This window comes from Pungitius pungitius, chromosome 20 (assembly GCF_949316345.1).
Source record: "Pungitius pungitius chromosome 20, fPunPun2.1, whole genome shotgun sequence".
NCBI lineage: Eukaryota > Metazoa > Chordata > Actinopteri > Perciformes > Gasterosteidae > Pungitius > Pungitius pungitius.
The window spans coordinates 4,121,804-4,147,461 of NC_084919.1; the positions used below are offsets into that span (position 1 = coordinate 4,121,804).

Genomic DNA, 25,658 nt, shown 5'->3' on the forward strand with positions numbered 1-25,658 from the left:
AATATTTGTCAAAGCTGCGTTGCTTTTGGCCGGATGGACGATGAGGTTATTACCGGGAAACCCTTCTCATCTGACTGGTGATCACTTGCAACCTTGGTCGTAAATTCGAATAGATTTGTGTTTGCAACACAATGCAATGCAATTATAACGCAATAATTCTAAACATTCGTGTTAGACATTTCATTTATAATGTATGTATCAGTTGACAAATTGGCGCCTCAACAATTGGTGATTGGGAGGAATCTGCAGCCTCCGCCTCACAATCGCCAAACTGCCCCCCCCCCCCCCCCCCCCCCCCCGTGAAAGCGCGCAGCTCCACATATGGTCTCCGTGTGCCCGCTGCTCGTGTCTCTCCGCCCAGTGCGTGAGTGTGGATGATAACAGTGGAAACTGGGCAGGGTCCGACACGTGACGCGCCGCCGCGATCCTTTAAACTGCGCTTGGACTTGGAGTTCGCGTGACATTTTCTTTCCCTCCGTCAGCGGGCCGGTACCGGAGGTGTTGCACAACTTTGGGAACTACGCGGTTGTTGTTGTTGTTGTTGTTGTGAGGACGCGAGGAGGGGGACGGCGCGACGTTTGGCTGGTTTTTTTTTCCTCTCCACGGAATTCAGTATCGTGAGCGCGGCGGCAACCGCGTGTTTGCGTCCCGGCGGCGCGCGACCACAGTCAACATGCGTGGATTGACGTGTGGCCCGATGCCTCCCACGCACCCCGCTCTCCCGTGTTGAAGCGCAGAAAGGCTTCGCGCGTCTCGCCCGTGCCGAGGCGCAACCGTGGGTCACCGCCGCGCGTGAGGCTGGCTCTCCATGGGGGGACTGGCGGAGAAACCCGCTCATTGCGACCCGCTCTTTTGAGACAGCGAGACCGTGAAACCCACGATGAGTCAATACCACGACGGGATATCCCTGCCGGTGCCCTGTTTCGGAGTTTGCCCCAGCAGGGACAGCCAGGGCGGGGAGAGCCGCGGCGGTAGCGGCGGTAGCGGCGGCGGCGGCGGAGGACTCTTCGTTGTCCCCGCAGCCGGGACTTTCTGGCAGGACTCGGTGGTCTGCAGCCCGACCCCGGCGGGCGATCCGATGGATGGCGGCGGCTTGCTGTCCGTCGGCAAGGCGTGCAAAAGCAGGCCGGTGACGGTGGCCTACGTGGTGAACGGAGAGGCGAGCCAGCAGAACAACGCCGAGAGCCTGGCCCTGCAGTGCCTGAAGGACGCGTGCGACGCGGCGGGCAGCCGGCTGGAGACGGCCAACTTTGGGAAACTGGACTTCGGGGAGACCACGGTGCTGGACAGCTTCTACAATGCAGGTGAGCTGAGGAGCCGAATGCAGCGCTCACCCACCTCAAAAAAAAATGGCATTAGTATAAAGGAGCCTATGTGATATTTGCTCATAACTATAAGCATCAGTCATTGGTGATGACGAAGTGCCATTCCTTCACAATGAGTTCTGTTTTTAACTAGTTTCAGGGGGCAAAGGTTACGCCTCAGCTGGAGGGGGGTGGGGGGCTTTGCCTGCAGGACAGGTTGCTCTGAACTAAAGAAACACACAGTTCTGCATGTCACGGCTTGAGGCTGCAGACTTCATGTCTAAGTCATTTTCACATTGTGCTCAACGGAGCGGACCATATTGGGGTGTGTGGGTGTGTGTGTGTGTGGGGGTGGGGGTGGGTGGGTAGGTGGGGGGGGGGGGGTTATTGTTATATTTTCCCTGCACGCCAAGTTTCCTCCGAGTGTCATGGGCTGAGCGACGAGCAGCGATGAGCCGGACTTTCCACTGGAATCTACGAGCAGGGAGACCAACCTGAACCCTGCGACTGAAGCCCCCCCCCCCCCCCCTCTTCTCTTATTCCCATCGTATGTGTAGTTCGTTGGCTCCTGATTGCTTTTGGAATCATTCAGAACTGAACAAGACCTCTTTGGAAATCAGACCCTCCAGTGTTTGTGGCCCGATGAGACCCAGCTGTGCGCTGTGCAGGATGTACAGGGCTGGTCGGCGTGTAAAGGCAGCCAGTGTTTGCATTTCTCTCACTTCCTGTATTTGGGGACGAGGATTGATTCTGCCGATATTGCAGGAAAACACGCGGCTGGCACGGATGCATTGTGCCAGGATCCGCAGAGGTCGGGGTCGTAGGGTCATTGTGTCAAACTCCACGCAGCAAGGTTTGCTAACAAAAGAGATTTGAGTAGACTTCTGTGTTTTGGTCATTTGGTCATTCTTTTCTTTTCATTTCAATTCATGGGGGGGGGGGTGGGGAGGGGGTGTCAGGTACAAGTCAATGTAGAATTTGAGTTTCAGCAGAATGTTACTGACTGTGTTCCAGAGCTTCTTAACATTGACTTATGACCTGTTGAAACAAAGGTTATGTATGTCCCACTATAAGCTGTTGTTAAGCGCTCCTTTCTGGAAGATGACACACAGCAGCCACAACCTGTCAGCCCAAAGTTAGCTCTCAAAAGGGGATGTAAATACTCTTTAATCTGGAATCATCAATCATTTTGGTTGGACAAAGCATGTCAAACATTGTCTAGTTTGACAATGTTTGACTGGCTTGTTGCAGCTTTTCAAATGTAAAGCATTTCTCTTTTCTCTGTGATATTGAACCTTTTTGGTGTATAGAATGTTTATTTCTCAAAAAAAATCTTTTGTTATTGCTCCATGCTTTCATTTCACGACTCCTAACGACATCAAATTACTGAGAGTGAAATTGTTGTAAAGTCCAGTGAATTTCAACAGTACCTAATATGTATTGATGATGTTGGAATTCAGGGAAATGGACACAAAGCAAAAATGCAGTTTGCAATTTGCGAGTGACATCAGAACCCTTTAAATCCGTCACACCAGACGACCCCATGGTGCCTGTTCAGCAGGCTTGTTTTGCCTGTCACAACGTCACGTCATTAGTCGCACACACAGCTCGCTCTTCTTTTTGCTTTTTTATCTGGTCGTCTCCCTCTGAAGTTCTCCCTTAAATGCCCGTGGGACGGCAGAGGCATTTCCCCAGAAACGCTCCGTCTCTATCTGCCGAAACACACGCACCGCTTCATCCCCTTCCTGCGCCAGCGTGTACCACAGACGAAGGCTAGGCAACTAAAACCTTTAAACAATGAGCTCACAGCCAGACACTGTGTCTATTTGGAAGAAGAAGAAAAAATGCTATTGTCCTTAAATTGTCCTCCTCACACGGCGCCGTGGACCCAGAGGACATTTGGTTGAGAGGCCGATTGTCGAGCCTGCAAGAATGCAGATGCAAAGTGTATGCAAACACCAGTGAAATCGGGGGGGGGGGGGGGGGGGGGGTGGTTCCTTTCAGACCAATCATTGATGGGCGGATTCTGCCGCTGAGGTCATTAATCAGTTGAAGAGTGTCTCAGTGTGTTTTACTCGCGTTATTGACGGGCCAATCAACAGTGATGTGGTTTGAAAAACAAAGTGGACGACACTTGATGCTCTGGCTTTGACGAGAAGAGAACCCTCAGCAAAGAGGTCAACACAAGGCCTTCAAATTAAGAGGTTTGTTTTTAAATGAATCCCTTTTTAATATATACATGTATGTTCTTCAGAGTTTTCCAGAGGTCAGCATGACACCTTCTAATGGCTTTAGTTTTGGTTCCCGAACAACAATCCAAAACACAAACACGATGAGCTAAAAATGACATAAGCCAAAGAAAATGACAAAATGTCATATATCAGAGCCTTGAAATGACCACTAATTGTCCTCACATTGAAATATTGACTAGTCGTACTCCGGACGAACACATAGAAGAAGAAGTATGTTAGCAAATGGACTCACATCATCTGTCTGCAGCGCTTTGAATATGCAAAAAGCTACTTTTGGAATTAGGCCATAATGGCGAGCTGATGCTGTGCTCTATTTCACGATGTCTTCTAGTTGGGGGGGGGTCATTACAATCTCCTCCACAAATGTTCTCTGCAGTTGCTGTTCTCAAAAATGAAGGAACTATCGCAGGTTTTCTCTGTGTATAAAATCTAAAGAAACACCCAGACTAAAAATACACCATGTTACTTCACAGGCCTGTTCCCACATAGTTGTATGAATGAACACGGTGTTCTGTTCTCAAAGGCTCTGATGTAAACTAAGGTGACATCTACGACCGCCGCCTGCTGGACGGATTGAGCCCAATGCTCTTAAAGTGCATTATTGTCTCTTGTTATGCATCGGACGTCCTCTGTGAAACCGGCCCGATGTCATTCTAACCTGCAGAGGGATGAACCTCTTTGAGTTTTGTCGAGCAGTTCAAAGGTCTGTTCGGAGCCGGAGCACAACAGAGCCAATCGGCAGCCTCCGTGACAGGATAACGGTGGTGATGTAATCCCATGAAGCCAGTGCTTGGCCATCCCAAAATCTTGTGTCCAAACAAGCTGTAAATGTTGCAGCTCTGGCTGTGGCTTTGTCCAGAGGAGGTTGTTCGGCTACTGTTTAAAAAAAAAAAAAAAAAAATGTATCGGATGAGTTAAATGAATTGGCCGGTGTGCTACTCGACGCAAAAGAGCTCAAAGGAGACCCTCCCTCCTTTAATCACATTGATAGAGGAGCATGGGAGATTTGTTTGGGGACCTGCGTGACTCACACGTTGCACAATACGCTCTCGTTACTTTGATCGCCGTGGTGACAGAATGACCCGTTCTCACCGTGCTGATGGAAATCCCAGGCCAAAGCAGGAGCAAATTTCGTTTTTATGAAAACTTTGTGGATTTCCCTTTAACAAGGTCAAAGACGCAGCAGCCGAGGTTCATCGTTCCCTCCCATCTCCATTAGAGGGTCGCGCCCGGGGTCTGCACAGCCTCACCTCTCACACGCTGATGGCCACGGAGAACACCATGTGTTTATATGAATCATAATTACCGTGTGTGAGAAGCTTGTTTGGCTGGTTGCTGCTCGGGGGCAGTCAGCTGACGGCTTCTTGTTGCAACTCACCGGCGTCTCCCGGGAATCGCCCACAGAAGATCGCACACTCAGCTCTGAAATCCCGTCAGCTGACCGTTTGTCCTCCCCCCCCCTGTTTACTCTGCAGGCATGGCTGCTCCTCAGAGAGGTGACAGAGCACGAGGTCAGACGGATTCGCCCCACAGGCCACTGACTGGCGTCTGGCGGGGAGGGGAGGGGAGGGGGGGGGGGGGGGGGGAGGAGCGACTCCACCTCGGCGGGTTCGCGTGCGGCTATTTCTCAACAGGAAGTGTCGTCAGTCTATTGTCCTTTCTATTGGGAGCCGCCTTACAACAGGAGAAATCTCTCCGTCGCTGCGCGCCCTGCAGGTTAATCTCCAACATCTCACTTTTGCAACGGGCCGAACAGCGGCATAGATCCCACAGCAAATCTCACCTCGCTGAGAGGCGGCGCATTAGAAGCAGCCACTTCGGGTCTTATCAGGGGGGGGGGGGGGTTGATTTCAGGTGAGAGCCGGCAGGAGCGCGTAGAGCGACCTGTATCAGTACGGCGATAAGAAGCAGCCAGGGCGCAGCCGGCGCCTCTATCTACTCCCGAAAGATCCCAGGCGCTAGTCTGCCACATGGGAAGCTGATCTGGTGCAGTGATACGTGCAGAGGTGAGGGACAGTACAATCGCTTTGATGCGAAAGGGACAATGGAGGCGAAAAACAATCCTCGTGCCTCAAAGCCAGAAGCGTTTGTGTGAACGTGGGCGTCGGCTCGGACGAGGGATTTAGAAGGACTTTACGCAATCACCGGCTTTGTCCGTATTAGTGGAGGCCTTAACTACGCTGACTTGTGCTTCTCGTGAGCTCGTTCACTCTACACATTTTATCTGAGGTCAGCGGGGTCATGCCCGAATCTGACCCGAATCTGACCCCGGGGTGACCCGCATGTGGTGGACTCTCTGTTGCTAGACGTTGGCGATTGTTCGAGATCAGCAGTAACTCGATCGCAACCAGGCTCCGGGTTCCTCATCCGTCGCCTCTTCTCAGGCTGGTTTGTTTCACTGTTGGCGTTGTGCACGTGCACCGCAGAGGTCACACAAGGACGCCGGTGCAAAACCTGTGTGTTCGATGAAAGGCGGGTGGTTGTGGGAAGGAGGAAATTCTTCAGTTGAGGGCGTTTTGCAGACACCCCTTGGGTCGCTTTTCTCCACTTGCTTTGCTGTTGAGCATTTTGCCCCCATTTCATCCCATGTAGGGATTTCACTGGACGGGTAAAAACTGGATGGTAACGCTCGACAAAATGTCAGTGGCTTCCTCTTCTCGGAACCAGAATGCAGGATTTAAAATGTTGTTTAGTAGCCGCGGAGGTATTTCAATGTGGACCAAAGACCAAAGAAGTGAACCGACCGACATTGTTAACCCTGCAGTATCAAAAGGTCAAGTAATCCTTTTGCAACAGTTCTTGGAATGAAAAATAGCAAGAAATCCTGCAAGGAGGATTTTGGTCAAAGTTCAAGATGTTCTTTATCAACCCAGGGGGCCATTTGTACTACAGCCAGCAGCAAGCACATTAAGGGATACATAATAGCCACAACATAACAGTGACTACTAAGATACCGCCACTCAACACAGATCATTCTGCATTTAGTCCATACGTGGAACTCCACTGCCAAAGGCTGCCTGGAATTTATCAAAAATAAAATAAAAGGTCAGAACAGGAATAGTAGATGTGTATAAAAGTCAACATTCAAATCTTTTGAGTTTGTGGATGCAAAATGCGCTGCTTTCTTCAATGCAGTGTGCAACAAACGTGCACAGCGGTACCTCCATCCTGTAGCGTGAGGTGATTGGAGATAAGGCCACATTTATTACACACAAATCCCTCTTGTTTCAGCAAATTCTGTAAATGAAGGCGGCAGGTCGGGGGGGGGGGGGGGGGCAACATCAGCACGAGTTTCTCACAGCGTGCCAGTCAGCCGCGGATGAATTCACATGCTGTTCTCGGCTTCACCCCCCCCCCCCCACACCCCCTCCCCTCGGGGGCCATGGCTCTGCAGTTTGTGAAATCTGTGTGTGTGTGTGTGTGTGAAAAGGCGACAAAGTGGAGAATTCTGCCAGCAGAGCGTTGCCGCTGGAAGCTCTTTATTTCCTGCATCGAGGCGTTTTCAGGGCTGTTTCTTTCGAGCATGCTTGGGTCTAGAATTAAAGGGACGCATTAATCTCTCTAAAGTACAGAGTAACCGCTGTAGTATTTCCATCATTATCCTCTGGGAGTAGAGCTGCACTTGTAAACAGAAGGGCTCGCGCGCACTGTGCTTTTCTTCCATTCCCAGCGTTGTATTTTTGGGGGAAACTTCTCCACTTGCTGTTTGCACCTTGTGGGCTCTCATCACTCTCACACGATCACATTCATCTCGAAAATCCAAATCAAACTCAAAGGGAGCGTGTGTGGTTACCTTGTGGAGCTGTGTTTTTTAACCCCGTTGAGTTTATATCTCACGTCCTACTTGCACAAGTCAATGGGATGCAGGCGGCGTGGCGGCGGGGACGGGGGAGGTGTACCGATTGACTCTGAACACGAGGCATTTGGATGAGATGAGAAGAGCTGAATGTAAAAAACGGTTGTGGCCTTTCGTACAGCAGTGAGGGTACGAGAGGTGAGGGGGGGGTGGGGGGAGGGCGGTGCAGCTGGATGCCGCCGCACGGGCGACAAAACAACCGACTTCTGCCCTTCCTGGAAAATTGGCAGAGGATTTGGACGTTATTGTCCAAAAAAAAGTTTCCGCCTTTTCTTTTTTTTTTTTTTCTTCAAAAGAGAGGAAAAAGAGTTTTCGAAGGGTGGAAATGTTTTCTAGTGGAGCTTGGAGACAGTCATTCCACTGTGGGGTTCTGTCCTCCTGTGAGGGGGAAACCACCCGCTTGCGCTCGGCTTTCCCTTTTTACAGTAAGGAGGGGGGAAAACACTCACATCTGTTACAGTTGTTTCCTTGCTGAGTCTCCATGGTTACGACATCTTTTGTGTAGTTGTTACAAAATCGAAGTGAGTCCCTAATTAACTCACTGTTCTGTTCCCACATTCTGTGAGTCAAACACACTTTGACTGCAGGACATCGCTGTCAAACAGTGCTGTTAGTTTAAGACTTTGAGCAATTCGTGTGTTAATAATCAAACCTGCAAACACTTTGTCCTTCCCCGATGATATGGAACATGCTATGGTACTGTGAGGGGTGGAGTATTGCTACAATGGAATAAAGTCAAAAATGCATATAAACAATGATTCAACTGCTGAGTCATTGCATCTGGAGCTTGTTGATGTTGTTGTTGGTTAAAACGCATACTTAGTTCCAGTGTTCAGTGTGGTGAGTACATTTTGCACTTTAGGAGGTTAAAAAGTTGTCACCAGGCAACGATACTCCACACCAGGGAGTCGTGGGTGCATTTGAAATAAAAAAGGTTTGCATACATGATCAAAGATACGTTCAGTAAACAACCTACAGTCTAAAACCTGTAGACGAATCCATAATGAAAACTATAGTCACAGGTCTAGCCATGCATAGCCCTGGCTGTGGTGCACAATGGAGTTGGCCTGCACCGCTGCCCTGCAAACACGTTATATGGCGTTAGAGACAAAGGCCGGAGGATGAGTGCAGTCTCGGGTTTTGTTTGTAGCTGAAGGCTACAGGGGGGGGGCGTCTGTTTACATTTCTCAAGCAGCCCGCACTCACTCAAATAGATTTCCTTGTGTTGCCTCCCGGCTCAGAAGAGAAAGACACTTTCAAGTGAGCTGAGATAATCCATATCAACTTGAACAGTCTACCCATTCGGATCCTGCTGCAATTACAATATTGAGAAGACCCCCACCCCCCACTTTCCCCCTTCCTTCCCCTTCCATGTTTTGGAGGCACTCAGCTGAGAAGGATCTATAACGCTGAGCCCATAGGCCGCACAGCGCTTCATGCACAGCTCACAGTGTTTGCATCCCTCCCCCCCTCCCTCCCCCACCCCGCCGCTGGGCCCGAGGAACCTGCAGCAGCAGGCCGACAGCTGCACGAAGCCAAACCGTGTGCAGGAGTGGTGCATCATTCCTCCTCCTCTGCTTCGAGAGGCATACGGTCAGCGGTAGCAGGTCCAGCTGCAGGAGGTGTGGCAGGATTATCTGCACACCACTGTGCATGTTGTGCATGACTTTTTTTTGGTTCCAATTTGTCTAACCTTCCCTGGTACGGTAAGGCTTTATTTGAAGGGAGCACAAGGTGACAGAGCCTTTTTTTTTTTTTTTTAAAGGGTGAGCTGCTGGCTTTTACGCGGCCTTCGTTCAATACACTGTCTGCTGTTCCACTGGCGTGCCCCCCCCCCTCTGCGGTAGAATCGGCCTCTGATCGCCCTCCAGAAAAACATTCAGATGCGTCGCCATTTTGAAACGGTGAAAATCACAGGCAGCGTCCATATTGGCAGCCCTCCTCTCCGTGCTGTTGTTTTTCTCCATGAGATCAGGATTATTCTTCGTTAAAAAGGAGAAAAGCCGATTGGGACACAGTCGGCAGAGCGGAAAACACCTTTTTGGTTACGCCGCGTCGTTGGCAAAGATTTGAGTGCCTTCCAAGTTAGGTTTGGTTAGGCTGATGGGATTCTCTTTGTATTTTGCCAATTCAGATGTGACCTGGTGATGGCGCTACGTCAAGGGATTACCACCGATTTTTCATGATTACAGTACTGTACATTGTACATTTTTGTCTCGTTCACTTGCCACGTCCTGGGTTAACAGTGGCTTAAAAAAAAAAAAAAAAACTTTTCTAATTCCCATCTAATCTCTATGTTCAGGCTCTGATAAGAAGTAGCTGCTCGCCCTTCCACCGCTACCAGGATTTAAAGTTTTTAAAAGCACGTCTTTGTAGTGAAAGCCAAACATCCTGTTGGGGAAATGAAGGATGAAAGTGCTTCTGTATAACTACAACTTTATTCAGCTTGGGCATGTGTTCCATTTTTCATTTTTCATTTTTTTTTACCATAAAGCGTCAGTGCGCTTGCATCTCGCTCCACGCTGATGTTACCCTCCGCCTCTAGCCAGCTCTCAGGGGCTTTGCTGTGAGAACAAAGCACTTTTGAGAGCTGATTGCTCCTCGCGAGTCTCCCGGCAGAACAAGGCTCGCTTGTGCCATGCCCCCCCCCCCACCCCCACCCCTTCATATCTGTTATTCATCACTAGCACGAGCCCTGCCCTCACGACAGCAAACATCAGCTCAGACGCATTCCTGCCAAGCAGGTGAGAATTCCCAGAAGGATGAATCCAACCGGGTCGCCGCTACCCTTTTAGCTGGGTGTTACACTGCTGCCTTTTTTAAATGGCGTGTTTGCGTTTGAAATATATCGCTGAGATGTAATATTGATGGGGCCCTTACAGAAGAAATGAGACCAGCTTATCTTTTATTCATCAGCCAACCCGCACTGTCTAGAGGTTGACATTCAGCTTGCTTGGGCGCATAGCGTAAGAGCATCTGGGGGGGATCTAAAGGGGGAGGGGGGGGGGGGGCAATTCTCTACATTATGCCCACCCAACTCCAACGAAATAACCCGAGTAATAGGAGAAGCGTGAGCATCCGATGAATGTCGCGCGTGCCATTTAATAGGGATTCATTAAATGCGTCACGGGTATGGAAGTAACAAGCGGTTGTTAAGCGGAGATCAGCGAAGGGGAGGATTAAGGCGTGCTTTCCTTCAAGCGGACTCGCACGTCAGAACACGGTAACCGGTCGTGCGCGACCGATCGCAGAGCGCGCCTCCCGACGGGAAGATGCTGGCCGCTCCTCCGTAAAGGAGAGCGAGGAGCGCCGCAGAGCTGGTAAAATCCCCGGTTGTAATGTCGAAATAAAAGCAGAAAGCTGACGTCTAGAGCCTTTTTGTGCGGAGGACGGGCTTGATGATGAGGTCAGAGACAAGTACGTGCTTCCCCCCCCCGATCACTGAGGAATGCCCTGCAAGGCCTCGGATGCGCTTCCCTCTCTGCAGGGCTGCGTTGGCGTGCAGACACGCTAGATGTTTATTGCTTTACTGTTGGACATCATGATCACGGTTGCTTTGAGTAAAGGGCCCTGGCGGTTTTATGGGCGTTTTTGCCTGCATTTTTATCACATGCGGGTTTTTTTTGAACACGCAAATCTGGTTCGGGAAAGTGTTTTTCAGTGTGCTGCCAGTGATGAATTTATGATGATTTGATGAACACAGAACAAACATGTACTCCGTTGTCGCTAGTGTTTGTGTTCAAACCCGAATTACACAAACATCCACCTGGCCAAACGGGTAACCATTTGTTGGTCAAAGGTCAAGGTTGCTCTGACCTCACAGGAATTCATACGCTAATTGTGACACGTTAACACAAATTGCCTGAAGCAAACGTGGTAATTCTCGTTTTACACAAGTTAAGTAGAGTTAAGCCTCCGTCTTAGCAAGTCAGGATTCAGAGTCATTTCCACGACGGCGTTTAAAAAAAAGTAAAAAAGAATTTGTTGTCCATTTTGTTAGATTGTAAATTTAAGATTTTGGGCAACATGAAAACGCTCTGCTTCACCTGAGTCCAAACATGAAATGCGCTGTAAAAATACACCATTTAATCCATTGTATTTCTAAACCAAACAAAACAGAAGAAAACGATTGAGTGATTTTTTTTCTTTCTCCACTCGTCAGGCCTCTTTGTGTCACAGCTTCCAACGACACACGAGGGGTAAAGGATTAAGTCGGCTTGTTCAGAGACTCTTTGACTCCACGTCTTTTGTTGACAGAAGGCGGTGGATTAGAAGTGGAAACCGATGAAACCCCCCCCCCACCCCTGGGTGCGGCTGTTACCTCTGGGAGCTGCTTACTGGGGCTGATTCTGTGTTCTGGTTGTTATCAGTGGCCCAGCTCAGTTGTGCTTGTGCCGGTTTAACACTTGAAAGAATCGAGTCCCGGGCCCATTCTCCGCTTCACGGTTCAGTCCGACACACCTGAGCTCCCTGGTGACGCGGCCCTTTGTCGTGCCAGTGCTGTTGGCTCAGGGCTGGGAACTCTCCGCCCCTTTCGCCAGAAGCCATTGTCCCTGCCGGTGCTGGAGTGACACGCGGCGATGTTTACTCCCAGCGACCCGTCGGTCCAGATCACATGCCCGGGTCCGGCTGGTCCCTGCGTTGGAGTTGAGTGTGTTTACACCCAGGAGACGCGTCGGAACTGACTGTCCGTCCGTCCGTCCTGTTTTTCAAAAGCAGGCTTCTGGATCGGCTCCGCTGGGTCCACTTGCCACAGGGCGCACAGCTGACCGCAGACCGCTGTCAACCCGTAACAATGCAAAGTGTGAGAAGGCCGTCATGAGGCTTTATGTCGGCCCATTAACCTTTGACCTCTGGACCTGGGTCTCTCTCTCTCTCTCTCTCCCAGAACAATACAGAGCGGTCAATGTTGGCTTAACTCAAAGCCATTCGAGTGCACACCTTTTTGCAATTTGAAGCAGTATGTATTACATGTATTATTCATGTCAAATTATTGATTATTCAGACCGTCAATTAATTCAAATTGTCTGCATGAACTGCATTTTTTTCTTCATGTTTACTAACTAACAAATGTAAAAGAAAGCCTGCATTATGACACTGGTTTCTGGATGCTGAATGCTTCGACGACTGGCGTCAATCAAAGTTTAAACTTGACCCCCCCCGCGCCTGTCTCCTACCACCAGACATCGCCGTGGTGGAGATGACTGATGCCTTCCGCCAGCCCTCGCTCTTCTACCACCTGGGAGTCAGAGAGAGCTTCAGCATGGCCAACAACATCATCCTGTACTGCGACACCAACTCCGACTCCCTCCAGTCCCTGCAGGTACAGTGGAGCCGGGCCCCTCGTCACTTACTACCACACGCGAGCCAAACAGTCGCTCTGGTTCACAAAGGTGGTGATTGGAGGCTATATTTAGGGGGGGGCAGGGGATTGACAGCAGTGTATGTGGCAGCAGCAGCAGCTCATGGATGTGTCAGCAGTGTGATGGAGGGAAATGTATTCATGATTCATTTCGAAACCAGCGATGGCCTCATTCAGTCGAGGACAGACATATATATATATCTCATTTTTTCATTATGTCTTGGTGTGGTGGAGAGTAACACATCTATAGTCATATGTGAATGTCAGATTGGGACCTAATAAATCCAGATAAACGATGCCCGCGTCACAACAAACAGAGTCTTTTATCTCCTGATTGGCAGATCTACGATGTGCTCTACACTACTACATAGAGCCTTTAGCGGAGATGACACGCAGAACCTGAGATAAACACAAAGTCTGTGAGCACAAAGGCACAAAGCCACTGCTCTATTATTTCCAGCTTTGTTTTGGTTCTGGTTCTGATGGTCTGCCCCCAATGCAGACTGGGACCTAACTGCTGTGTGCCTCGCTGGCTGCTCTCCACCTTGTCTGGACAACTGGACGATCTTTTCGAGACCTTAAAGAGGTCTTTTTGTACAGCGCAGAAGCAGCATTGGTTATGCTTTTGTCCGGGTGGCCACCGATCCCTACTGTCTCGGTCTGAAGGATATACATTCCAAAACCCCAGATGGACTCTGTGTACCAAGGAGACGGCAGTCTGCCAGACCTCATACGCCGTATCCCAACTTGAAATAGCTTTGGTTTTCACATTATTGAGTCTGAATGAGGCTAAAGCTGCCCCCGTGGCATTTCTGGGTTGTCCCTGACGTGTAAACACAGATGTATTATGAAATATCAAGAAATATTCATAAAGAATCACTTATACGTATCAGTTTATGTGCTGATTAGTGAGATGGTACAGCGTCAATCAGATGCAGTACCGTTTTCAGCCACAATAACGAGCCATTGGGCTGGTGGCGCTCTTTCACGATAGATAGATGGATAGAGACGTAGATATATTACACTGAAATCCATGTCGGGGTGAAGCCAATACGATTTTTTGTGTTAATATGTGTGAATTTCATATTAGTATTGCAGTTTTGCATTAAATCATTCTTGGTGATTCATTCATATTTGCTGAAATTAATTGGATAGCCATACCTAGAAAATGAAACCTTGGATATACTATGCAATATAATCAGTGTCTGATTTAGTTAGCCGTTCCAAATGTTTTTTAGATTTGTTTCCAGCACGCTTTCTGGGGGCCCAGTGTGATCCATAAGTGTAATCCTTTGGTTTATCCATTATCAATACAAGTTAAAGCCTGCAAACTGTTAAAGATGGATGCAGAATGTTCTTTTCAGTGGTTAAATATAAAACTTTCTGCTAAGACCTCAGTATGCCTCCAACGGGCCACACCAGTAGCTTTTAAAGTAAACAAAGCCTGTTGGTCCAACACACACAACGAATGTACTTCCTTCCTCATAAAACATTTGCTAAACCTTCTTTGACACACAACCCACGTGGTCTCTCTTTCGATGCCACCGACTGTTACTACGTGGTTTGTTTTAGGGTGCTTTTAAACAGACACATTCATCATGTCTATATCATAAAGAGAACAAACTCCCAAAAGTTAGTTGCCTGGAAGAAATATTACTGTTAACATTTAAAAATGTTCGAGTAACTAGAAACATTCTTCTGTAAACTGTAAATGTATTTTTCCTTTCTTCTTTCAGGAGATCATTTGCCAGAAGAACACTGTAAGTACACAAAGTAAAGTCCCCTCACCTTTGCCTTTCACACATTACTCACACGTAGCTCACACATCACACGTCTGGTTTTTCTTCTTTACAACTTGCATTCAGCCCTTTATGTTTATCTCCATGCTGTGATGAAGGTGTTCTCTTTTGCAACATACTGGTTTTTTTGGACAATGTGATGAATGTTTTCACAGAATCTAAAATGACCACATGGTTTCCATATGAATGTGTTTCTCTCACTGCTCTCATTGCTGCTGCATGAGCTACAGTGAATGCATGCATCGCTCGAGCTTTTAGAAAAATCCCCTCGCAACAACTGCAAATGAGGTCCCGCATTAAAGCTCAGGAAATCCTGTTCATGTTTGACTGACATGAGGTTGTTTCTAATTCAATCTGAATTTGATTTTGATTTACATAATAAAAGACATTGGGTGATACAAGTATCATATGCTGCAGTTTCCAAAAATGTATGAACATCCAGACAGGACAACGACATGCTAGCAAATCAAAAAGCATGCACGGCTCTATCACTACACTATAAAATTGAATCTATTCGCAGTTTATATCATAAAATGTAAGTTGGTTCCTCGGGTCCAAGGGGATGTGATCAGATTTCAGTCTAAATCTCAAAACAAAAAAAATTTAATTTGCAGAATAAAGCTGCAGATCCTCTTATTTGAAATGCATGAAGTTTCCAGATAATTTATATGTCTGAGCAATCGACTATTTCAGCTCCAGAGCAAATTATGGGACCAGAAGCTGGAGTCGGCGTTCAGGGCCAAGATAAAAGGCTCAGCTCTCCTAAGTGGCTTTTTAAGAGAGGAAGCAGGCAGCACGGTGCTGCATGAAATGCACTGATCCCTGACACTGACTGGGGCTGTGTGAGGAGAGCTGATTATCACTCACAGTGTGAACTCACTGAGCCCCCCCCCCCTATGTGCACTCTCTGTCTCTGTTCTCTCCCGGTCTTGCACCTATTAGGTCACTCCATTGCCCTTTATGATGTTGCATGTGCTCTGAGCTTGCACTTTGTGCCGGTGAGAGTGCCCTTGCAATTGCAATAACTGCTCATCTTACTGTTTTACATTTTACATTTCTTTTGAAGATATTGTAGCTATTCTTTCTCCGTGCACCATGATCAGCGATAGAAGTTATAACAAACTTTCACTTGCATCGCGACACTGTATGAAGCTCATTAATATGCGTGAACCTGCTCTGTGGGTAAAACCCCTTCTTTCTGGTTTTTGAGAATCAACATTTCATTTTACTTCCTGTTTACCCCTGGAAATTCTAACCCTCATCCTTTCTGTGGGAAACTTGTTATGTACACTGTTTTTTTTTTTTCTTCTAAAAAATAGAGAGTTGGCAGTACAGACACAGGAAACCATGAAAACACCAGTCGCACTAACTGCTCCACTTTGTTACTGTTGCAAGGTCTTGAACATTGACTTCATGTCTACATGGACGATATAAGGCTAAAATACCCTCAGTGCAAAAGAGCCAGTCGTCGTTTCCTAGTTCTGTTGCATGGTAAAGGTAGTTAGCCACACCATTACTAACTAGAGGTTACACTATTTTTTATCTTCCCACTATTTTCACTTTTGCAAAAGAAAAAGACAAGACTCCTCTGGAGAGCGTTTGCGTTGGCTGCAGGTTGAAGTTCCCAAAGACGTTACAACGGTCTACAGCCTCGCTAAACTATGACGTGTTCGAGCTCCAGGCCTCCGTGGAAGTGACCACGAGTGGGTGCCTCCTCAATCGTTAAATGACTGTTGGAGCCGCCACATAAACGGCTTGCCGTGGATGTGAGCGCGCAATCTCCGCTCCTCCTCTATAACTGCAAATGGACGGATGGACAACTGGCAAGGCCACCACACCAGATGACTCACTCGCCCGGATCCCCATCAGCTAGTGCGGCGATTTGTGAGAGAGAGAGAGAGAGAGACGGCCCCGTGATTGGCTCGCTCGGTATTCGGCCTCGAATGATGCTGCGGGCTCCGGCAGACGCGACGAGCTCGCTCCGTGAGAACAGACCTGGCTTGTGATCGGGCTAACAAAAGGGCAGCTGTAGCGGATTCACCGCTTCCCGGTCCGTGGCGACACCTGACAGAGACGGGGTCACTGGCCCAGGTCGTGAACCGCTGGTTCACAGGAGGAAGTGCGTGACGTCCATTGCTTCAACGGCGCGCCTCCCTTTCAGTTCCTTTTCTTTCCCGTTGGCAGCGAGAGGCAGAAGCAGTTTGTTTTTGTCAAGAAAGCTGAACAGCCAACAAGCACGAGAGAATATGAACGCAGCCGGGTAGCGGCCCAAACGCCTGATCGTGTTGCGCTCCGCCACATATCTCACATTCTGGGAATGACTGTCCTTGAAAATACCTCGGCTGTTTCTTAAAGATGTCAAAAGTGGATTTCCGGCCTCGTCCTCTCTCTCTCTCTCTCTCCTTCTCCGCACTGCAAACGCCTCCACGCGTTTCCCCCGCTGTTTACTCACTCAGTGGAAGGCCACCAGCAACAGAAGCGACACGACTGCTGCCGTTAAAACAAATACAGACGCAAAAACTCCTTCCCCCAGACAAAACACAGATGTCACGAATTACACCCGAGTAGATAAAGAGGAACATGTTTAGTGCTACTGTACGACTGCGACTGAAAAGGACATGAGACTAATTTTCTGCAGCTGCAGAAGCAGAAACAAAGGAGGCATTTGTTTGCACGGGGGGAGCAACGAGGGCTTCTGTCTCCTGCCTGATTTTCACCAGCGCAGAGTTTGGAATTTTTTTTAAGTGCAAAGGCTGTTATTGTTTGTGGTTGCAAGAGAGCAGCTCTGAATGGGAGCGTCAGCAGACCTCCTGACTGCTGCCTTTTGTGGACTAATTCACCACGCAACACAAACAGTATTGTCTGCGCGGGCCACATCAGAGCCGTTAATACCTGAAACTGGCTCCAACGAGGGAAACGCCGCAGACTTCCTCCAGGCAATCTGCTTCCTCCCTGTGAAATATAATGTTTTACTGTACAGGCCAATCTGTGATAAAGAGCCTTTGTTTTAAACTCCCTACAATGCATTGCATTTCAAATGTGATCATTAAAACGTGATGAATTGCACGACAGAATCTTTTGAATTCAAGTTGAGAACATAAAGACAAGAAGAGACTTTTGAATTCGAAGGCCATTAAGCGCTTGACATATTGTATATTATACGTCTCAGGACTACGGGGACAAATCCAGCTGCAGAAGAAGTTGGTGTGATCCAGTCAAAGATTGCAGAGGATCGTATAATCCTGTTATCAAATCTTTCTTCTCTAAATCAGAGGTTCTCAAATGGGGGGGGGCACGCGAGATTCGGTTTTAAATCAATTTAAAATTGGCGTTGGTTAAACGTAGCAAAACACAACGCTTCGGTGTTAAATCAAGACACCTTTTTTTTCCCAACCAAAGATGCTTTGCAGTCCTCGGGGGGTACTTGGCTGAATTAAATATATCTTAGGGAGAACATCACACACAAAAAAGCCCTGTTCTATATAACACTTCCATATATGGGTAAAATATGACATCAAACCCACAATGTATTACTCTGATGCTTCGATGTAGCAACAGCTGTTTCCCCAAAACGTTGTCTCTTGCATCAACAGACGTGCTCCGCCAACTACACCTTCATCCCGTACATGGTGACGCCGCACAACAAGGTGTACTGCTGCGAGGGCAGCCTGATGAAGGGCCTGACGGAGCTCATGCAGCCCAGCTTCGAGATGCTGTTGGGGCCCATCTGCATGCCGCTGCTCGACCGCTTCATCCAGGTGCTCAAAGTGTCCCAGGCCAACTCCCAGTAAGTGTCTGCGGTAGGGCCCGCCCCGGTGGGGTTTTGACTGGGCCGGGGGGGGGGGGGGGGGGGGGTCGTGGTTGCCGTGGTTGCCGTTTCCCACTCCACGAAGTCGCTTTGAAAGTCCATCATCATGATGCGACATGCGCTACACAAACAAGGATATTAAAACAGTATAAGTTAACGTGAAGCTAGCTGGTTTACTGTGGGTTCACCGTGTGACGTCTCTGAGAAGCCTAGCGGTAGCTTTAGCTTTAGCTACAGTACACCTTGTAGCTTTAGCTTTAGCGGTAGCTTTAGCTTTAGCTACAGTACACCTTGTAGCTTTAGCTTTAGCGGTAGCTTTAGCTTTAGCTACCGCTAGCTATATCTCACCTGCTTAAGCAAAGACTGCGGTCGTGTTTTTGTGTCGTCGTTGTTTTTGAGTAACTCATACATTTCTAGGCCACAAAATGACCTTCTGATATTATATCTCGTGGTCAGTGCCTTTTGGCTTTGAAAGAGCTGAACATGATTAGACGTTTTGATCATGAAAATGGTAATTAACATGAACATGAATTCCTTAAAGGAAATGCATTTACAGCAAATCAATTGGGATTGGGGATGAGGAGGCAACATCTACACTCTTTTGCTATTTCACTACAGGAAAAAGAAGTCCCTCTAAAGGCGATGCATTGTAATGAAGGCCATATGTGGCTTGGGTTTCATTGTATAAATGCAAGCGGAGGTGCCTGTACATGACGGATTAAGGGAGAACCCATTTTAGTGATTAATACCAAATTCAGCTTGTGTTCACGTTTGAGCGCCGTGACTGTTTCTCTTTTTTGTTTTATTATCCCACTCTTACTATTTTTACTCGCTGTAATTATTTTTTCATGTGTGGTGCGTCCCTCCACCCTGACTTGCGTGGTGGTGACCTCCCGTTTGAAACGCTTTACACCGCCTCGGTCATATTTTAGGCTTCGCTGGCAGCTTGTTCAGGTGTTTAGACGACAAAACATGACAAAGCTTCTCTTTCCCGGAGACCCAGATGCATGAAGTTGAAACCTTTGAGCGAGGCAAAGCCTTTTCAGCTCAGCCTTCTCAAACTAGAGAGCATTCTTTGCATTGCTGGAGCACCGAGAGCCTTTACATTTCCCTTCTGTTTGCTCAGAACATGAATACCGCGTATTTGAGTGACAGGGACCATTTTACAGGTCTGTGTTGCCTCGCTCACTTCATTTCAAGCTCTGGTTGTAGTCGGCGTGCTCACGTGGAACGAATGTGTTATGTGAATAAAGTGAGTCATTATTTGGCTTAAGCCCGCATCACTCCCCTCAAGGATGCACATGCCAAAAAAAGAGTGGGTAGAGATAAAAAAAATCTGCAGCAGATTATCTTCATTACAATGATCTGTGGAAACTTCTTGGTACTGGTACCAATACCAAAACAGTTTCTGCCCACAAAGAGAGGCATGCCTATTGACTGGGACATTCATCTGCAATCCAATATCCCCAGAAGAAAATCTTTCTATGGGAAGAACATCTTGAATGTGATGACAAAAATTCTAGATTATTCAAAAGCCTACTGTGATAAAAGCCACGTGGAGTCATTAAAAAGGCTCCTAGTCCTCATTTGCTGCGCATCCAAAAGTGGCAATAAATGCTTTCCTCCACAAAATCGAGGGAAACTAACATCAGGAGCTTATGAGGCCCTCATAATAATAATCAATCACTGAAGAACGAATTGAAAACAAGCAGAACACAAAGCCTCTCATTCGACAGCGACCTGATGTTATGTAAAGCAGGAAATGAAATAAGACTCTAAGCATGGCCCCTCAGGGAGATATAAAATACCTAAAACCATTTGATTCTCCTGGTTTAAACATAAAACAAGGTAATCCCTTATTAGTCCCCCAGCGCGGCGGGGAATCCCAACGGAAACTGGATCTTCTTCTTTTCTAAACCGCTGAACTCTAAACTCCTCGTCCCGCAGCCAGTATTTCCGAGAGACGATCCTGAACGAGATCCGCAAGGCTCGGGAGCTGTACACCGGCGCCGAGCTGGCCGCCGAGCTGAGCCGCATCCAACAGCGGCTGGACAACGTGGAGTGCCTTTCGGTCGACATCGTCATCAACCTGCTGCTGACATACAGGGACATCCAGGTACCCCTGCCCTGCGTGGCCCCTGTTGATGTGGGATATCCGGAGCGGATCGGATTCAATTTGAAAAAAAAAAACAAGTCATTGTACACTGGAAGCAAAGCTCCCTCTTCTTGTTCTGTGCCATAAAGCAACCAGCCCCCCCCCACCCCCGCCGCCCTTTCCTCCCTTTCGTCGACCTGCTGAATTATTCAACGTGCTTTGGGTGCAGCTATGCAGGCAAAAGGAGCAGCGGCAAAAAAGCATATGATGAAGGGGGCGTCTCAATTATTCAAGTGTTTTTTGGTATTAGGCAGACAGTTGAGAATCGGACAGACGGAATAAAAAAGACATCAGAAAGCCCCCCCCCACCCCCCTCTGGCCTTAAAGCAGGCCGATAGCTTCATATGGGTGACAGCGTGCGTTGGGGGGGGGGGGCTTTTGGTGAATGCTTAGCAATCAGTAGAAGATGTAACCGCGTGCTCCTCCTTTATCGTCCAGGATTACGAGTCCATCGTGAAGCTGGTGGAGACTCTGGAGAAGCTGCCGACCTTTGACCCCATGGCCCATCCGCATGTGAAGTTCCACTACGCCTTTGCACTGAATCGGTGAGATACACTTTACAAATTACTTTGTATTTTTAGATATTGCATACGTATTTATTAACCTGTTGTTCAAAGCCTTTCATTGCTTTGGTGTTGTGTATTAAATGTTGACCAGAGGTACACGATGCTGCTATCAATCGTCCTTATAGGGGTAATTTGAGTTAAAATGACAATGAAATTGTACAAACACACCTTAAAACAAAGATTAAATCTGTAAGATAAATGACACTGCACCTAACCACAGAAACACAACTTCCCCTGGTGAAACTCATCCAACCACCAGTACAACGACTAATGTGCTGAACCATCAAAACTTCTGGACTGGAAATAATATTTATAATATATGTATTTGTATCTTAGGTCTTTGAAATAAAATCGTAATGAGTAATAAGCAAAGCATAGACTTTAGAAATAATAGGAATTGGCTGAGGAAAGGGAATTTGTGGATTCTTTCAATATGGATCAGTTTTAGTTTTTTTTTTGTGTGTAATCCTCGTGTAGATAACTCTCACGCAGTCATTTCCAAGTATAAAGACGCAAAGTCTGTTTTCCAACCAGCTGATCTTGGGGGAATGAGTTTGTTTTTTGGAAGGGTTTCACAAGCAACAACAGGTGTGAGAATTTTCCTCAAAACTCCTGTTAAATCTTGACAAAAAAAGAATATTTCGAAGTTACAAGCACTTGGGGCGCAGAGGGGTTTCGGGTCGGCCTGTTTCTCACCAGCTTCCCTCGTTGTAAACTTCCTGCGGTTTTTCGTGGCGCAGCGGCATCAAGCAGCAATAAAGCCCGCTGATCTTTAATTTGGCCGAGATTGGAAAATGTCTCTGCGGGGGGTGCGCCGAGGAGCCCGGCTGTATTCGCTGTATTGGCCTGGCATGTTACCACCACGCGATTTGGGGTTTAAGAGCGCCGAGCGGCAGCAGAAGGGAGGCGTTTTTTGTCCGACAGATTCACGCGATGAGCGCTGGCGAGAGAACAGGACGCCATGTGTGTCGGGACGAACAGCTGGGGGAGGTCTGTACTGTGTCCGCATGTGATTCATGCAATGGGCTCTGATGGGGGGGGGGTTATGTTAATTCTGTCCACCTTGGATTTCATGGCTTTTTTGATGCATGTTTCACAGTAGTTGTGTTTGACTCCTGAAGTTAAGACATTCCCATTTGGTTATTTCAAGCGGAATTCTAGAACAAGTGGAAAAAAATGCAATACATTTTACGCTTCAGGTGCACTTAGATGATCAATATTGCACCTCAACAAATCCCTGTTGACAGGTCTAAAGTTCTGCCCCTTCATGAGCGTCTCGGGTTGAAGTGTGCAAGGACTAATTGGCCCGGGCGTCTTGTCCGCAGCAGGGCGGCGTCAGGCATGCGAGCGCTCCTGGCAGAAGAACCCCCCCCCCCTGTCCAAATACCAGTCAGCACTCTGGAGAGAAGGAGAAGAGAGAAATAGCTCGATGCATTAGCAGAGATCAGGCCACTCGTCTCCCCGAGCGTTCTTCCCTCTGGACGGTCTCCATGGTGATAGCTGTCAGCTCATATGTTTTATTTAACTTTTGCGCTCTGGAGAGGAGCCGCGTTTTGTTTGGATCACACTTTGTGCGTGCGTGTGCGTGTGTGTGTGTGTGTGTGTGTGTGTGTGAGACTCAACCGCGCAACACCACGCGTTTCTTTTCTGAGGACTGTGTTTTGACACGTTCATTAACTCGAGAACAAAGCCTCGGCGAAACGTCCTCCCTCGAGAAAAGAAATCGCTCACAGGATAGAGGTCGTGAAGCACTTTGCTGCTTGAATTTAAAAAATAATAATAAAATAACGTTGTTGAAGATATAAGGGACCTTAGTTGTTATTAAGACTGAATATGTTGCATAGTAAAACAACTATGAAGACAAGCATATACACATATGATAATAGTAAAAGAGAAAAAACAGCCTCCTAAATGGCCGTAACGTGATGATTATAATTCAAATGTTACACGTGTGTCCGTTGTCCATCCCTGTCGCCAATGCCAGACTCCAACTCTCTCTAGCTGCAAAGAGCACACAGACGTGATTATGTGCTTTATTTCCGATTGATGCGATCGTTCAAACCGGTAATTGCATTACGCCGCCAACACCTTGTGCGACTTACACTGTGTACTAAATTCGGATCGTGATCAAATTTTGCCAAATACGGATGTACTGGTTCTCGGGGGTAAGATTGGTCGGCCATTGTGCCGCCTGCTGCTCCCTTTATGATTAGTGGGAACTGCTTTTGTGTCCTCACAAACAAATAGAAAGCAATGACAGGACATGTTAAATGGTTACATTTTTCTGTTATCTATTTCTATTAATTTATATTATTAAAAACTGAGAGTAATACAGGGTCTTACCAGGGAACTTCCATTAATCTGCCGGAATGGCCTCAATTGATGTAGCTGAGGTCAACACGTCCTGACACCCTAGTGTCCCACATGCTTGGACAGATGTTCTCTGCCGTCCTTCCCGACCCTTGAATGCTTGGCGTTTGTGCGCGTAGGAGGAACCTGCCCGGCGACAGGCAGAGGGCTCTGGACATCATGCTGCCGCTGGTGAAGGACGAGGAGCAGGCGGCCTCGGACATCTACTGCCTGGTGGGGCGGATCTACAAGGACAAGTTCCTGGAGTCTCACTTCACGGACACGGCGAGCAGAGACAGCGGCACACACTGGTGAGAGAGCGGGCCCCGGATGATGATTTAAGATGTGTCGAAGATGCCTTCACTTTATGGTCGTTTAGGGATGTTATACGGTGCAGGCTCCTACTGGTAAAAGAGCAAATGGTAGATTGTTTTTCCACCGCAACGAGCCTCCTTTGGAAGATCTTGTTTCTAGAATCGATAGTACAGGTGCAACTTTTGCCTTTTGTAATTGCCTTAATCCCTTTTCACTAAAGGGGATGCCCTTAAAGATTTTTCTTATAGTGATTTAACAATAGCGCCGACAGTGCGTCTCCGACTGATTTCTTAAACGTAAGGACAAAAAGATCAAAGTAGTAATTAGACCGAGATAGGGTTGGGTATCGTTTGAATTTGAGCGATTCTGATTCCGATTCCGATTCCTGGTTTCGATTCCGGTTCCCAGCGATTCTTGATTCCGATTCTTTTAAGAGGCAGGGTCAAAAAAGTTTAAGTTTAAGATATTTTAAATGAGCTAGCTAACCAAGGGTCTTTCTGAAGGAAATAGTCTGACCTTCTCCATCAATGTTAATTCTATGAACTTTTTATTAACTTTACTATGAATTTCTAACAGGGCTGTTTTCAAATACAATATAAATATTAAGCTATGAACTTGAATATTGTATAAACATTATAAATTATGAATATATTTTAACAGGGGTACACTTTCCTCCAGAGAGCTTTATTTTTGAAACCTCACAAAAACACATTTACACGTGAGTGTATGATACTGCAGGTACTTAAACGTTACCTTGCTCCCACTGATGGACGAACCCTTGGAATCAGAGGAAGAGGCAGCGCGTCAAACACGGGGCACACGGAGGGGGGGGGGGGGGGGGGCGCGGCGCGCAACTCTCCCAACATCAAATCAGGGACACTTTCGCTGACGGGGGGGCTGCTGGCGGTCGACGCGGGGAGTGCTAGCACAATCTTTTTTTTTTCTTTGCAGCGCCAGCCTCACTGCTCATTTTAACAGATAGGACCGCTCCGCTCTGGCCACCCGGCACCCGCGCGCACTGGTCTGATGCGTCACAAATTCACAACAACCGGGAGTTTTTTTTACCGAGTTTTCGGTTTGTTTCGAGAAGTGTAACCACACATAGGACCGCCGACGCACGCTATACATGTTCGATCGCGCTGTTACGCCAACACTTCCGGTGGACGCTTCTTCGTTGGTGTTCAGCGGTTTCTATTTCCGGTCGGCGCCGGCGGACTGAGAATCGAAACTAGGAATCGAATTTTAAACTTTTGAACGATACCGGGTAAATCGCAAAGCTAGTTCCGATCCCAATCGATTCTCGATTCTCGATACCCAACCCTAGACAGAGAAGGGTTCACTGATCTTTACACTGTTTTTCCGTAAACGGCAGGATAATTCAAAGGTCGGCCATATTTTCTATAGCATCTACAAGTCAGCCACCAAACGGGACCCTCAGGGTCTTTTACCGTGGTGGGGATTTTTAAATTCAGTCCAGATCTAAACCTTGCTCAGACCTTCGGATGACGAGGCTTGTTCTCCGCATGAGTGCTCCGCCAAAAAAAAAAAAAAAAACCTTCAGGATGTCCTTGTTGCTATGAGTCAGAGATGCATGTGGAGAGTTTCCAGCACCTTGTTGAACACAGAAAAGCTGTGCGATCAAACCAAGGTGTTACTTGGAACTACTCTTGTTTACGGCCTCCTGAGAGCATGCAGCTCATTTGAAGTTGACTTAATTGCAGCCCAATAATAAAAATAATAACTGGACGTGGTCTTCGTCGATTGAATAAGCTCCCTCTGTTATCGAAGCTCCCATCTGGCCCGTCTTTTTTTTTTCCTCACTTCAGCGCCACAAGCTGGCGCAGCATCCTAATAACATTCGCACCCCTCCCCTCGCCACCAACAGATTGCTC

At 47.7% G+C, this 25,658-nt stretch overlaps 1 protein-coding gene across 2 annotated transcripts in view; it reads left to right on the forward strand.

The window, feature by feature from the left end:
- Positions 1-314: 314 nt before the first annotated feature.
- Positions 315-25,658, forward strand: part of map3k5 (mitogen-activated protein kinase kinase kinase 5) — a 47,360-nt gene continuing 22,016 nt past the window's right edge. For both annotated transcript variants that reach the window (XM_037448986.2, XM_037448987.2), the window contains exons 1-7: positions 315-1,304; positions 12,596-12,735; positions 14,511-14,534; positions 18,167-18,360; positions 20,329-20,497; positions 20,975-21,081; positions 23,592-23,762. In XM_037448986.2, the coding sequence (XP_037304883.2) occupies positions 881-1,304; positions 12,596-12,735; positions 14,511-14,534; positions 18,167-18,360; positions 20,329-20,497; positions 20,975-21,081; positions 23,592-23,762 (1,229 nt within the window). In that variant the 5' untranslated portion in view covers positions 315-880. The remainder of the gene's footprint in view (positions 1,305-12,595; positions 12,736-14,510; positions 14,535-18,166; positions 18,361-20,328; positions 20,498-20,974; positions 21,082-23,591; positions 23,763-25,658) is intronic.